Source organism: Gadus chalcogrammus, chromosome 19 (genome assembly GCF_026213295.1).
Source record: "Gadus chalcogrammus isolate NIFS_2021 chromosome 19, NIFS_Gcha_1.0, whole genome shotgun sequence".
Lineage (NCBI taxonomy): Eukaryota > Metazoa > Chordata > Actinopteri > Gadiformes > Gadidae > Gadus > Gadus chalcogrammus.
Genome location: NC_079430.1, coordinates 6,867,207 through 6,881,955, shown reverse-complemented (window position 1 = coordinate 6,881,955; position 14,749 = coordinate 6,867,207). Strand labels below are relative to the sequence as shown.

At 42.9% G+C, this 14,749-nt stretch overlaps 2 protein-coding genes across 2 annotated transcripts in view; both read left to right on the top strand.

Annotated features, from left to right (window-relative positions):
• The window catches only part of LOC130372807 (collagen alpha-3(V) chain-like), a 45,180-nt gene extending 44,454 nt beyond the window's left edge, over nt 1-726 (top strand). Inside the window, exon 15 of the mRNA XM_056578967.1 lies at nt 693-726. Coding sequence (XP_056434942.1) covers nt 693-726 — 34 coding nt within the window. The remainder of the gene's footprint in view (nt 1-692) is intronic.
• A 544-nt stretch (nt 727-1,270) lies between these two features.
• LOC130372674 (scavenger receptor class A member 3-like) lies at nt 1,271-8,489 on the top strand. The gene is made up of 13 exons (XM_056578801.1): nt 1,271-1,319; nt 1,435-1,479; nt 1,590-1,643; nt 1,846-1,890; nt 2,304-2,357; nt 3,293-3,337; nt 3,463-3,516; nt 4,102-4,209; nt 4,688-4,741; nt 5,742-5,795; nt 6,209-6,253; nt 6,815-6,860; nt 8,357-8,489. The coding sequence occupies exons 6-13, from the start codon at nt 3,317-3,319 to the stop codon at nt 8,389-8,391; spliced, it is 417 nt and encodes a 138-aa protein (XP_056434776.1). The 5' UTR covers nt 1,271-1,319; nt 1,435-1,479; nt 1,590-1,643; nt 1,846-1,890; nt 2,304-2,357; nt 3,293-3,316; the 3' UTR covers nt 8,392-8,489.
• Nucleotides 8,490-14,749: the final 6,260 nt, after the last annotated feature.

Here is a 14,749-nt window from a genome sequence, read left to right as displayed (position 1 = left end):
CATGAAAGTCGCTCTCCATTACAACAGCACCTTGGCTGTACTGCCCCCTAGTGGTCAATATGGGTCCTGCTGCTGCACCAATATAGATGTGTCCTTTTGTCAGACATATGCCAGTGTGAACTACAATACATCTATTCACAACTTTTTTGAATAATTTTTTTTTCTATGTAGGGTCTGAACGGGTTGAACGGTCGACCAGGACCCGTTGGTCCACCGGTAAGTGGGATATTAACATTCAAAGTCATATCATTTATTGTATTAATGTTACTGTTATATACCCACATACCTATGTGATTTATCCGCACATAGATACTATGATTACATAACCAGGTCACTGAATGCAGTTTGACTTCACAAACAATAACGTAATTAGTTGTGTGCCAGTTCACCAGCTGCAATGGCAATCCCAAATCATCTATTTGTTCCCACACACACATTATATAGTCTCTTCTCCCTCTTAACTACCATGTAGTATTATGTAAAGATGTGTGGAGCTCCATTCCTCACATTGATCTATCTGTGCTGTTTCCCGGGTTGTAAATGATCCCCATTTCTCAACGTACCAAGGAGACCGCCCTAGTGCAGGTTCCAGTACCAACAGTCATATGTATGCGTTTGAAGGGTACATAAATAACAGTGGTGGCAGGGTGTGTTTGGCCTCTGGTCCGCTGACTGTGATGTCTCCTCCTCAGGGTCCCATGGGCGTCCGTGGAGCTGAGGGACTAGAGGGACCCCCTGGTTCTGATGTGAGTGGCCTGGACCTCTTAGTCCTCCTTACTGCTAGTACTAGCACTAACCACTAGTAGTGTAGTGGTTAGGGTGTTACGCCCAGATGATGTCAGCAGTACACCTCCTTGAGCAGGATGATCTTACCCTTACCTAATGACCTCAGTCACTCTGAAGGAAAGCTCAATGACTACAGAGTAAATAGCACTGCCTGCTACTACTGCTTCACATTGCACTCATTCTGCTGCTTGTACTTTGCAACAGGGGGAGACGGGACTGGACGGCGGACCAGGTTTAATAGGACCTCCGGTAAGATGAAGAGATCTTCACATAGGATGAACTGTATGGGGTAGTTTACTTAATTTTTGTTTTATCATTTAACAGGGACTATGCACAACACAGTAGTTGGGAGTCTTAACTACATAGCTCAGTTTCATCTTTTGTCCCTTGGCAGGAAAACATTTAAAACAATATACATATTCAAATTGCAAATGTGTGTGTGCGTGTGTATGCGCATTTTGTCTATGTGTGCGTCACAGGGTGCAACAGGTGTAACTGGATCAGTTGGTGCTCAAGGAGTTACTGGATCACCGGTAAGAATCGTTGACTCTCATATATATATATATATGAGAGTATACTTTATATATATATATGTATAAATGTATCTTGGACACATGCATGTATCAAACCTCAATGTTTATGTTCCAGGGGGATGTGGGACCTGCCGGCGCTGCCGGCCCCAAAGGACCGCAGGTATGACGACCTTAAGGCCACACACGCACATGCACACGCACACACACACACACGCATGAATATCAAAGACAGGCAACAAATACAAACTTCATTCTCTGTGTTTTGACCAGGGCCCCCTAGGCCTAGAAGGACTGACCGGACCCCCTGGAACGCACGGCCCCCAAGTAGGTCTCGTTGTGTGCTTTTGATCAGACGTTTTAATGAGCATAATGTCGGGCCTTGGACAGGTTCTCTGAGTACAGTTTACTGACGGTCTCTCTCCCTGTGACTGGTACAAGCTGTGGGGGTCGCAGATGTTTGGGGGTGGATATTAAACGGAGGGGCCCCTGTTAACTGGCTGTTATGTTGCTGTTGTCGTCTTTATAGGGATGGCGTGGATTTATTGGTGTTCCGGGCCCCAAAGGAAACTCTGTAAGTGATAAAAGTCACATCACGTTTTACATGTATTAATAACCAGCCTCTACTCAGGAGATGATGTAGTAATATGATCCATTGTATATGCGTCTGGATCCCTTGAGTACCATGTCTTCTTTATAAACGTGTTGCAGAATGTTTGACATCATGTTATGTCGTATAATGTATTAATGCCAATGAATTGCAGAAGTCCACTGGTTTCTGGGGTTATAAATCAACCTACAATAGAAAACAATAGGTTGACCCAAATGTCTCCACACTAGACTGTTGAAGGGAACACAGATGTAGGGGTACAGAGGTACAGCGGGGGACACATCCGCTCTAATCGGTAGCTCAACAGCGCAGTGCAATGGACGGATTCTCTCGGTCCTCCCTGCCGTTAATGATGACTGGTCTTCATTTCCTGTCAGGGGCCGGCGGGGCCAACAGGGGCCCGCGGGGACCTCGGGTTCGAGGGGCCAGTGGTGAGTTGTGTCTTCCTGTACTGTGTATTTACCTCCTATACACACACATGTATGTGCCTTCACACAAACAAACACGCATGTACGCACACACGCAAACAACAAACACGCAAGCGCACACAGGTACACATACAAGCATACTTATGGACAAACGCAGTATGTAGATGTACGGTATGTTCTTAATCATTGTTTGGAAATCATTCTGCCTTAAGCAACACTTAATGTAATACATGTTCCACAGTCTATTCACCCAGTCCTGTATTAATTATTGTAAAAGCATTGTATTTAATAATATAACCATATTTTGTTCAATTGAATCCGGTCTGGAACCAAGCATCATACAAAATGACCTAATCTTGATCTGTCCATGTGTAGTGTTGGAGCTATTCAGTTGTAAGATTTATTTATAAAACATTTATTTAGTTTGTTTCCTTAATATCAAGTAATATGATTATTTTATGTTTATTTTCTCGTTTGTATTAGAAATTAAAGTTAATTGAAATGATTGGGCAGCTGTGGCGCACCGGGTGTCTAACCTATACATAGAGGTAGGCAGGCATAGGTAAGACAGGCACTGGGAAGGGTCATGGTTTTTTACCAGCTGTACCAGAGAGACAAAGGAGATGAGGTGGCAAGTTCCCACTGTTGCACATATGTTTTGTTTTTGCTTGTAACACCGGAAAAAAAACAACTTCCGAAACTCAAAATCCTGTATGGAGAGTTAACTCTTTGTCCACATTAGATTCGTCCCCCTGGTGCCTCTGTTGCTCTTTTGATTACATTGCTTAGTTTGATTTATTTTCCAGTCATTGTTTTATTGAGGGCAAATCGCCACTACGTGTAGATTAAATTGAACTTGAATCATTTCAACTGAATCCAGTATTCTAAATATTGAAATGTGATCAGAGTCCACCTGTGTCTTCTGTCGTCCACCTTAGGGTTCCCCAGGGACACAGGGGCTGATGGGTCCTCTCGGTGCCACGGTCAGTACCAAGTGGTGGAAGAAGCGCCTCTTCCTTTTGTATTTCTTTATCTACATTATGTGTGCATCAAACCTGCCTTCGACCCCTGAGTGACCTTTGAACTGTGAACCTTACCGCTCTGGCAGGGGAAAAGAGGACCTGATGGAGAGAAGGGGAATCCCGGGTGCAAAGGAGAGAGAGTAGGACATCCTCATTTATTCATAACCTTATTCATCCCTTTATTTATGGTGCTCGTTTTTATGACTCTGAGAGTCTACGTATCTTTTTTAATTGTATCGAAACATGGTTACTATTATTTTTCTGTTAAATATTTCTGTAATGTGTTACTTGTTGTAAAGTTTTTTCTCTTTCTGTATATTTCTTTCACACTACTTTTACACATTTCTCTCTGTCTATGTATTACTCTTTCTCTATATCTTTTACTCTTTCACTCTATTTCTATACATTCCTCTCTTTCTATCTCTCTCTCTCTCTCTCTCTCTCTCTCTCTCTCTCTCTCTCTCTCTCTCTCTCCATGTATTTCTCTCTCTCCATGTATTTCTCTCTCTCTCTCTCTCTCTCTCTCTCTCTCTCTCTCTCTCTCTCTCTCTCTCTCTCTCTCTCTCTCTCTCTCTCCCCATGTATCTCTCTCTCTCCATGTATCGCTCTCTCTCTCTCTCTCTCTCTCTCTCTCTCTCTCTCTCTCTCTCTCTCTCTCTCTCTCCATGTATCTCTCTCTCTCCATGTATTTCTCTATCTCTCTCCACCTTCCCGGCGTTCCTCAGGGCTTCCAGGGTGTCACAGGTATCGAAGGCCCCCAGGGAGAGAGAGGTCCCAGCGGCCTCCCAGGCCTGCCGGGGTTCAGGGGTCAACATGGTGAAGGAGGCATCGAGGTACAGTGACTCACCTTTCCTATACACCGCTGAACAGCGGTATATTAGCGGTATATTCACCAGTGTTATAAGGCTATTGGTATTATATCTTTGTCAATGTTTTAAGGCTATTGGAAATATATTTCCATTGCAGGTACCTTTAAACTACATTTTACGTTTTAATTTCATCTAAAAATTCCTGGGTATTTAATAATTGAAAGCATTTAAATTTTCTGTCATATCCTGAAGTCATTTTTAAGGTCAAAAGGGGTTCTTTGCTGCTGCCATTTTTAATGACTTTGATCTGAGTGAGATTTAGGCTGGTAGAAGTCTTGACCTCGAAATGCCAGCACACAGTGATCCTGCAGCTAAATGTCACGATGCGATGCGGGTTGGCCCTTTATCAGCATCATTTAGTCCTTTAATCTTAAAATAGAACAAAAATGGAACAGGAAACGATGAAACGTATGATTGACTGGTGTTCTGTCCTGTCACTCAGGGAGAGAGTGGAGAGAACGGTCTCCGGGGGAAACCGGGCAGCCGGGGGTCAAAGGTCAGTGATTCCATGGCAGAAATGAGCGGGGAAACATATGTCTGTTCATTTAATTTGATGATTAAACTGTCATTCAGAGCATAGGTGGCAATATTTCAACAAGGCCTGTTTCAATCTATCCAGTTGTCAATCTATCCAGGTCCTTTTAGACAGGATGATAGGTTGAAATGGAAAATTACTTGGATTTAGAGTTGACATGTCAATGACAGTTTACAATAAAACATGAGTCATACTGTGAGAATGCCAGCGCTGCACTCTGCCTCTCTGGGCTCTTCCAAACCAAGCACTCAGGGATGTTGATGTTGAAGGCCGGTTTATTGTAGAGTTTGCAGATAGTAATACATACAGACGGTGGTCCATGTTTCCATGCAGGAGAGACCTCTCCTGAGTGTTTGTGGTGATGGTTTAACCTGTTGTACATTGAATTCTCAATGCACCCCGGGTGTGCAGCCTCACCCAGCCCCAGAGTCCAATCAGTCTGACTCCAGGCAGCTGAGGCTGCTTAAACCAGCCATCTTCCACACACACCAACATTCACTGATCCTTTGGTCCACAAACTTGCATGCAATGGACTATTTACCATTCTGGTGGTTTAACAGCCAAAATCTACAATCCCAATTGGTGACAATAAAATCGTACTTTAGTAGGTCATTGTGGTTGGAAGAAGTCTCTTATTAGTCTGATGTGATGTTTGAGATATTTGTTTAAGATCGCTTGAATACCGGGATGTACCAGAACAAAAGTGTACGCAGCTGTGGCATCAATCGTTGCCATGGTAATGGTTAATGTTAAGTGATCATTAAATATTATCTCCAACTGTCGTAAACCCGCAGGTGTAAGATGCGATGCGAGTCTAGTTGTGTAGTTACTCATGCTGCGGTTGACTGTCTGTAGACACATCTGTCACTAATAATGTATTCTAGCTCTGCGGTTGTGTGTCATTAGTGTGTTGGACATGTGTATTGAATCAGCTGCCACTGGTGTGTTTACATCCCCAAAGGGAAGCAGAGGACCAGTAGGCCGTCAAGGCAGACATGGACCAAGAGGAGACAAGGTACACAACCATTTGCTGATGTCACTGACGCACAAAAATAGACAATACATCCTTCAAGGAAAGCTTTGTTTCAGATGTTGCACATCTTTGCTTTAAAAAGTCTGAATGGCAGACATCATAAGAAAAAGCGTTGCTACCATTATTTGTGTGCCTATTGCACTCCAATCCATCCCTGAAGAGGGATCCCTCTTCTATCTTTAAGGTTACTTCCCTTGAATTTGAGAGTGTTTTGGGAAAGCTTAGGGTTATGAGTTGTATTATGATGTTGACCTGTAAAGCCCTTTGAGACACTGTAACTTCAGCGCCATGCACATAAAACCTGAATTGCCTTATGTGTCACAGTACATGTATTTATTTGTTCTGGTTTTGACTGTTGTTCCTCATGGTTTTGACAACGTCTCCTTTTCCTCCAGGGACCCCAGGGCCCGAGGGGACCCAGCTGTCAGCCGGGGCCCTCGGTGAGCTACAGATAGCGGGTTGCAAGCCACCAGCTTGGTTTGTGTGGGATCAGACTGTCAGTGTAATGCCAGGTGTCATTCAATTACATCATTTACATCTTTGATCGTCATTTGACCAAGACAGCCCGGTGATCTTGAACATATGTATTAAAATGTCTATAGTTCAAATTACAAATGAGAACAAATATTAAGTTTAATAATTAATATTAGGTTAAATTAATTTATGTATGTTACATGTGATTTGTTGATGAGGAAATGATGATACATGAATTCAAAAATGTCTGCTGTAACAACAATGTGTGTGTGTGTGTGTGTGTGTGTGTGTGTGTGTGTGTGTGTGTGTGTGCGTGTGCGTGTGTCAATGTGACACTGTGACACTGTTTGTGTGATTGTGTTTGTGATACTCTGCTGTGTGTGTGTGTGTGTGTGTGTGTGTGTGTGTGTGTGTGTGTGTGTGTGTGTGTGTGTGTGTGTGTGTGTGTGTGTGTGTGTGTGTGTGTGTGTGTGTGTGTGTGTGTGTGTGTGTGTGTGTGTACGTGCGTGTGTGTGCTCTCTCTACAGGGGTTACCAGGGCTAACTGGGCATAGAGGGGCTGAAGGAAAGCCTGGTACACAGGTTCCCATTCTATATCATTTTATACCATGACCCCCTTGTGACCCCTCATACTGTGACCCCTCATACTATGACACCTTTCCCAATAACACAACCCCCCTCAGGGCTGCACGATTATGACAAAATGATAATGCGATATTGTCAGACGTCGATTGAGGTAACTTGTTGTTGCACCTACTGGGTATAAGAAACAAGGGAGGGCTTTGGGTGGCAGTGTCGCGTACTAGACAGACAACACGCGTCAGAACACTAGATTGTAGGTCTTGTGTGTGATATGACTGGTCACAATTAATGGCATGACGAAACATGCCAAGGTTTTGAGTACTGCTGGGAGTTATAGTGCGACGGTGTGGCGGCGACAGTTTGAGTTCATTTGGAAACACAACCTATCTTCATGCATTTTCCCATTACTTTGGGGGTTTTATATGTTTTATTATAATTAATATTGACAGTGCAATATTAATGAACAATATCAACATATTTTTCAAGGTCGTGCACCCCATGTATGTATATTGTTTCTGTTTCGTTATAACTTTATTTGTACTATATATTTGTTGTGTTTGGCTCCTTTATTTACACCAAGACCTGTTTTATTGACAGATGGACAAATTAATCTTGATTTAACTTTATCTTGATTTATCTAAATTTCATAATTTATCATATTTTGACCATGATATTACAAACTAGGCAGTAAATATAGCGCCTAATACGTCAGATGAAACATTGACACCTTCAAAATTATAACATTTTTATAAATTTACATTTCCATGGATTTTGATCTTCTCACTGGAGGTGTTGCGGTTTTCCTATATCGTAGAAGTTGATCTGAAATGCTCAGTTCAGACACTTGGGGTCAGTATTTGACTGGTCCAAGGACTACTAGTTCTAAAGCCCTGTATGTGGTAGTAACACAGGCAGATGTTTTCCATCATCTTACTGAGCCTTTGTCTAGTATTGCATTGAATGAGAAGATACCTTATCTCATTAATCTCAATCATCATTATCGGCCTGTTAATTAAAGAATAGATTTCTAAATCTGGAGATTATAGAGCATCATTTGATATCCGTTTTTTCTTGTCTGAAATTATTATATTATCATTGCAATTGTTTCAACAAAGAACTCGAGAGGCAAGATATAACGATTGTAAATGTTGAATTGTTGACGTTAAGGTCCTACATTATAGATTGAGTTTGTGCTCCTTTGTTGTTCACTTATTAAACAGACCTATAGTTAATGCCATTTGTAGCTTCACAAACAAGCATTTCTATACGTTTACACGTTGAAACTGAATCAGGGACAAACTCAACAAAGAACACCTCAGCTTGCTCTCTTGTCATAACAAATAAGGTTACGAGTTATCTTGCTCTTGCAGTAATAATCATTAATTAGCTCCTAGTGGATTGTGTTAACTTTCAGCACATGCAGTAATAATCTTAATAATGTGTATAAAGAAATAAATACTGGTTCTGTTCCTTCCCTCTCCTCATAAGGGCCCTTCTGGAGGAACTGGCAGCAGCGGAGATAGAGGAGCCGCGGTAAGAATCTACCGGGGGGCCCCTACGCTTCTAGACGCTGACGTCACCAACGGCTTTTTCAGGGGCTGGTTAGAACGTGAGGCTAGGACACCGGCGTACTCAGGAAACATAAATAAAAGCGTTGTTTTCCCAACAATAAAAGATACCAAGTCACCCTGTTTTACAAGGTGTTCCGGGATTACGGGATCGTGCTTATGTTTTAATGGGTTTCTGGGAAACTGCGCTGCTCATTCCAGAGGCTAAAAATAACACACTAATACAAAATAAGATGAGGAACCTACCACCAGTAAGATTTATAGATTTATAGATACCAGGTTTTCTGTTATGTATACATATATAAATATAAACTCTACAGAAATATCTAGAATAGTGTTGGTATACGAACTTCTACAATATAAATTACATAAACCAGATACATGCACATAAACACATAAAAGGCACCCCTATGGCTCCATACATATAGATACAGACATATGGAAACACTCAGAGAGATGCACAGACTAATCCCATCTCACAGCCGTCAGGCACAACACACGGGGGCACTCGTCTATGATTAATGTGCTTCCCTCTGTTATGAGGCGCTTGTCTCTGTCACCTTGAGCCCCGCGTTCTTATTAACCTGTCTCGATAAAATACAACGAGGGGGACCATAGCAAGCTGTAGACAAGGTGTTTAGCATGTTCAAAGATGAAGCCTATGATAGGAGATCAGAGATGCAGGGCGGCCCCCATATCCATTTCCCTTCCACGTTATGGCAGAGCTTTACTCTGGGCTGTTTTATCCTGCTGCTCATAAAGCCTAAAGCCTTTGCTGCTCCACGAACAAGGTTATTCATTTGTATTATTTATTGGTAACATTATGAGTGCGTCGTTTAGATTCGGACCCATCCAGCACGCCCTGTAGCAAAGTGTTTTCAGTCACATAATATGACTCCACAAAGTGTCATCGATAACAAAGAGGAAGGCACCATGTCAAATGGCGTGCGATTGAACTCTGAATTACCAAGACATTACCCAGAATTACATTTACTGAAAAACTCAAATTTAATTATATCCAATTAAGCGCCATGGAAACAATTAAATGCTAGATTAAGCAACTGTGGAGAAGTGGACTCCTCTCATTTAAGCCCAAAAAGAACAGCCTTCTGCACATTTTCCTGCTTATCAGCAAGAAATTAATTCCCCATCCGATTCTCATTTGCATCTTTATGTTTTCTGTTGTTCTCTCTCTCTCTCTCTCTCTCTCTCTCTCTCTCTCTCTCTCTCTCTCTCTCTCTCTCTCTCTCTCTCTCTCTTTATACTTTGCCTCTCTGCTCCTACCCTCCCGTTCCTTCACTCTCCATCTCTGACCCTTGTTACCCTTTTCATTCTTTTTCCAGGTCGGTTTTCCTCTCGCCCAGTATTTCCCATTCTTATTCTCTTTCAGTTTCACTTCATCATTTTCTCTCCCACTGTTTCTTGTTTCTCCCTACCTCTCTACTGTCTCATTCTCTCTCTCCCTATCCTGTCAACCCTCCCCTCTCCACCTCTCTCTTTCTCTATCCTGCTCTTAATTTCTCCCTCTCCCTATCTTTCTCTCCCTCTCTCATTCCCATTCTCTCTATAATTCCCTCTGTGTAATGGGCTCAGCCCACCTCTTTCAGCCTCTCAGATCAGTGATGCTCTAGCGGTGGATGGCTTGGCACCCATAAGTGGGTCTCGACTCCCCAGATCAGAATGCCCCGATCTGGGGCATTCTGAGTGGGCAAAACAAAACCTTAATCTTTAGAAACAAGTCCATGATTGAAATAATGTTCCTGTATAAATTCATGTTTCAATGGCTTTCTATTTCAATGAGATCAGCCCAAAGGTATCTTTTGGTTTGCTATATTTGTGCATGAAAGCATTGTTGATTACTGCGATATTGGTAAATCATTTATTTTTCTGTGTGTCTCTTATAACTGATGATGCTGGTGAGACCTGAGGTCTGATCCGTTGAGAGCCAACGTCTCACACAGTCCTCTGATCCAGCTCGTCTGCTCTTCTACATACAAGTTTAAATGTGACTTCCTGTGTTGTACCCTACTGTAACATGTCCTCTGTGTTTGTTCACCCTTTAACAGGGTTCTTCAGGCCTGGCGGGGGGGAGCGGTGTGGAGGGCCCAGGGGGCTCTACAGTAAGCTATTTAACTGAACCTCACGTGTAACCTCCACCATCTTATGACGGTGGGGACATATATGGCTGCCTCTCTCCAAAGCTGTGTTGGGCTGGGAGAGGAGACAATGTTAAATGTAAGCAGACAGGAGATCGGATCTTTAACGGCAATTGCGTGCACGACATATTTCTTATTAAAGATGTTGACATGCCACTAGAATATTCATACTCATAACAGTGGAAATTATGCCTTTTCATTTATTTATGTCAAGAAACGTCCTTATCAATATTCATTTGCGTGAAGTTTTCAGAGGCTTGATAATATCTTATCTGTGAGCCCTCAGTGTTTTTGCTCACTTTCATCATAGTTTACTGAACAACTTATGTTTTATTTGACAGGGCCCCCCTGGAAGTCTAGGGCCTACGGGAATACCAGGATCCCAAGGAGAGAGGGTATGTCTGGGGGATCTCAGACACGAAGAGCCTCACTGGTTGGATGCATGGATAGATGGATGGAGTGGCTGAAAGGGTGGATAGACGAATGGAGTGCAAGATGGATACAGAAGATGGGACACAAGCTGAGTGGATGAGAGGATGGATGGATGGCTGTAAGGGGAGACAGATACAAGTCAATAATACTTCCTGTCCGTGTTGCAGGGTTTCACAGGGAAGCCTGGCCTGGAGGGACCTCAGGGGCCCGTAGGCATGAATGTAAGTGATGCTTCCCTCTAATACAGAATACTAACCCCACTGCAGGATAAGCACACTCAACAAACCCACAGTATCTTAGACAGGCACCTCTGAATTGATAAATATGTGACCAGCCTGACAAAAGGATACTTTTCATTCTGTTTTGCTTTCTTTTGATGGCCCCTTCCTCATAAGATTGACATAATAGTCATAACAGTGTAAGCTCTTTAAGCTTACAGAGCACTAGAAGCTAACAGAGCAACAGCAACAGTTGTCATCATGACTTTCACAGATATGTCCAAAAAATTCAAGAAATCAATATGTGATTAATAACATAGCAAATGTGGCTTTGGTATTTGGCTTCAGTTACTGAACATATGTCACTTAATTATCACCGCGTTGTTGACTAGTAACAATTCTTAATGTGTTCATATCAGTGCACCATTTACTCTGTTAATAGACTAGTCGACTATGGTGCCCCTTTTATACTGAATGACCCTCTACAGGGGATGCCTCTTGCAATATGGAAATTATTATCACGGTAATCATACATTAAGCAATCTAATAAATTCACAACACTATTCTAAACATTAGAGGCTCAATATGATACAGTTGTTGTTAGATTTATGTTCAGGGTAAACTAGGTTATCTTTCTCCGCCTCATCTCAAACCAGATAGGATAGTTATAGCTATGTATTAATAATAATAATAATAATAATACATTTAATTTAGAGGCGCCTTTCAAAACACCCAAGGTCACCTTTAACGGGCATAACTACACTTAATTGAGGCTACAAGTCGGCACCGTAGGGTACCGACTACTACGGCACCCTACGACAGGTTATTAAGTGTTTATTATATTACATGTACGTATTTCATTGTATAATCCATGTACTACTCAAAGACAAATTTAAAAAGAGTCTGGTGACTATGTTTTATACTGAGGCAGATGATGGGCTCTACTCCTTACACCCATAAGACTCCCCCTCCTCCTCCCCCCCCCCCCCTCCCCCCTCCCCTTCCCTCCCCCTCCTCCTCCCCCCCCCTCCCCCCTCCCCTTCCCTCCCCCTCCTCCTCCACCTCCACCGCCCAAGCTCTGCCTCCCTGGTTACAAGCCTCCCTGTGTCAAGGTGTGGGGCAGTGGGGATTCTTTCCATCTCATCTTCATGCAATTATTTTCCATACCATCTGCTCTCTCTGCTCCTCAGGGCTTCCCAGGGACAGTGGGCATGCGCGGGGCTACAGGACACATGGGAGAGAGGGTAGGATACCTCTTATCCTCTTGACCTCTGTTCCTCTCTGGTCTCTCTCCCCTACGCACTTGTGGTGCATTGTTGAACTCTCTAGCCTCTGGATTCAACCCTATCCTCATCTAACCAAACGGGACACATGATGTCCAGGCCAGCTGAAACAGTATGCTTCTCAGACCTCTAAGTCACAGCAGATGATGCAAAATGGAACGCATATCTGTAATAAAATAAAAATACAGAAAATGTTTCTTTAGTGTTTAGGCCACTCCAGAGTGATGTATTATTTATTAAAGCAGTGATGCATGTATCTGAAGTGTGGTATCAGCCTGATGTTTGATTTTTCTCTCCACCAGGGTGAGCCTGGTTTGAGAGGTCTAGTGGGCCCTATTGGGAAGACCGGTCCTCCAGTAAGTGGTTCCCATGGCTCCCACGTTCATTATATTTGCTGTGAAGACTGAGGCATATCCCTTTATGTCTGGCTGTCTGTCTCAGGTCAACTCAGTACTTACAAACACAGATTCTTGAATTTTGATTTTCTCTGTCGGCCTTTCTGTTATTGTTAGGGTTTAATTCAATATTTTTTGTTTTTGCTATTTTTGTGTTTCTAGTGTTTCTTTTTTAATGTATTTTTTTTGTGTGTGAATAGATATGAAAAAAACAGTTTTTATGAGGTGCCCATCCGTCTCATACTTTATCATCAATGTATGTTCATGACTGCTTTGACTATGAGGTGTGTTGACCTGCTGTGTGTGTTGTCCAGGGACCAGCAGGACCCACTGGAGAGAGAGGTGTTGGTGGGCCACGGGTGAGTACACCTGGTGGTAGAACACCTGGTGGTAGAACACCTGGTGGTAGAACACCTGGTGGTAGAACACCTGGTGGTAGTACACCTGGTGGTAGAGCACCTGGTGGTAGTACACCTGGTGGTAGTACACCTGGTGGTAGTACACCTGGTGGTAGTACACCTGGTGGCAGAGCACCTGGTGGCGGAACATCTGGTGGCGGAACACCTGGTGGCGGAACACCTGGCGGGAGCACATCTGGTGGTGGAACACATGGTGTAGAACACCTGGTGTTCTACACACCTGGTGTTCTACACACCTGGTGTTCTACATACCTGGTCTTCTCACCTTTACCTGGAGCACAACTCTGAACACTCATAGTTTGTTTCCCTCCCAACTATCACCGTCAACTGTTTGAACCCAAAGTTCTACAGTCTACCTGTAGTCAACCTTGAGCTAGATGCCCTAACCCCGACCTGCTGCTTAATGACGCGTATCAAACACTAATTGTCCCGTTGGATAAAAGTGTCTGCTAGATTACCAAATTGACCTACTTTGACGAATACGTTGCCATGCTTTGCAACCATATAGTCATACTTACAGTCATACTTATGTGTGCAGAACTCTACAATAAATCCTACTTAGCTATGGTAGTGTGGTTCTTAACAGTTCGGTATCCTTCTGCTGATGAAACACCATTTACAATACATAGTGCATGTTGTTATGAATCACAGCACAACATGCTAAACATCCATACTTGTACACAAACATACATATTAGCAGTGATGGTTTTGTGACCCGAGTACCGCACAACGAGAGACATTGTATCCAAACAAACGCACATTAAGTATGAGTGATGGAGGCACTTCTCCTAAGAGCAGATAGCCTTGTCAGGCAAATGCTGCACATTATGCACAAGTAACGACGCTGAATGCTAACACCGCGCTTCACAATTCCTACTAAAAGAGACCACATTAATGCGCTATTCATTATTGCTAGGCTTTATGCTATTCCCAGCTGAATTTATGGCTACTGGCTCCCCTTGCAGTGTAAATATAATTTGTGTTCAGCTCCTTCTTTCACTTTAACTTCTACGCATTTCCCTCTAGCGTAGGGGTTGCTGGGACAGTGTAGTGGTTTGACTCCCAGCTGTAAGTTACTGGGTTCGATCCCCAGTTTCTACAGCCTTATCTCCAGGCATCCTTGAACAAGATGCCTAAATCCCTACCTGATCTTTAATGGAAAGTCCCAAACATTCACTGCGTGTTTTGGATAGAGTCTACAGCCAATGAGTGGTATGAATAAGTTGTATTTTAATAATATGGGACTCTATGTTCTTAGTGAAATTATACATCTGTCTGCCTATTCAATCAAGGGTAGGTGATTCAAAATAAGGGTCCTGATGGTTGATGGTTGACTGTTGGTTCAAGGAGTGGTGCCTGGTGTGGACGGTACTGTTTGGACCCCTAATTGTAGTGACTGCTCCTCACAGG

Bases quoted from the DNA above. Each gene is read 5' to 3' on its own strand.
- LOC130372674 (XM_056578801.1), top strand. From the start codon at position 3,317: ATGGGTCCTCTCGGTGCCACG. The intron at 3,517-4,101 runs GTAGGACATCCT...GGCGTTCCTCAG, and splicing joins CCGGGTGCAAAGGAGAGAGA to GGCTTCCAGGGTGTCACAGG. The intron at 4,742-5,741 runs GTCAGTGATTCC...ACATCCCCAAAG, and splicing joins CGGGCAGCCGGGGGTCAAAG to GGAAGCAGAGGACCAGTAGG.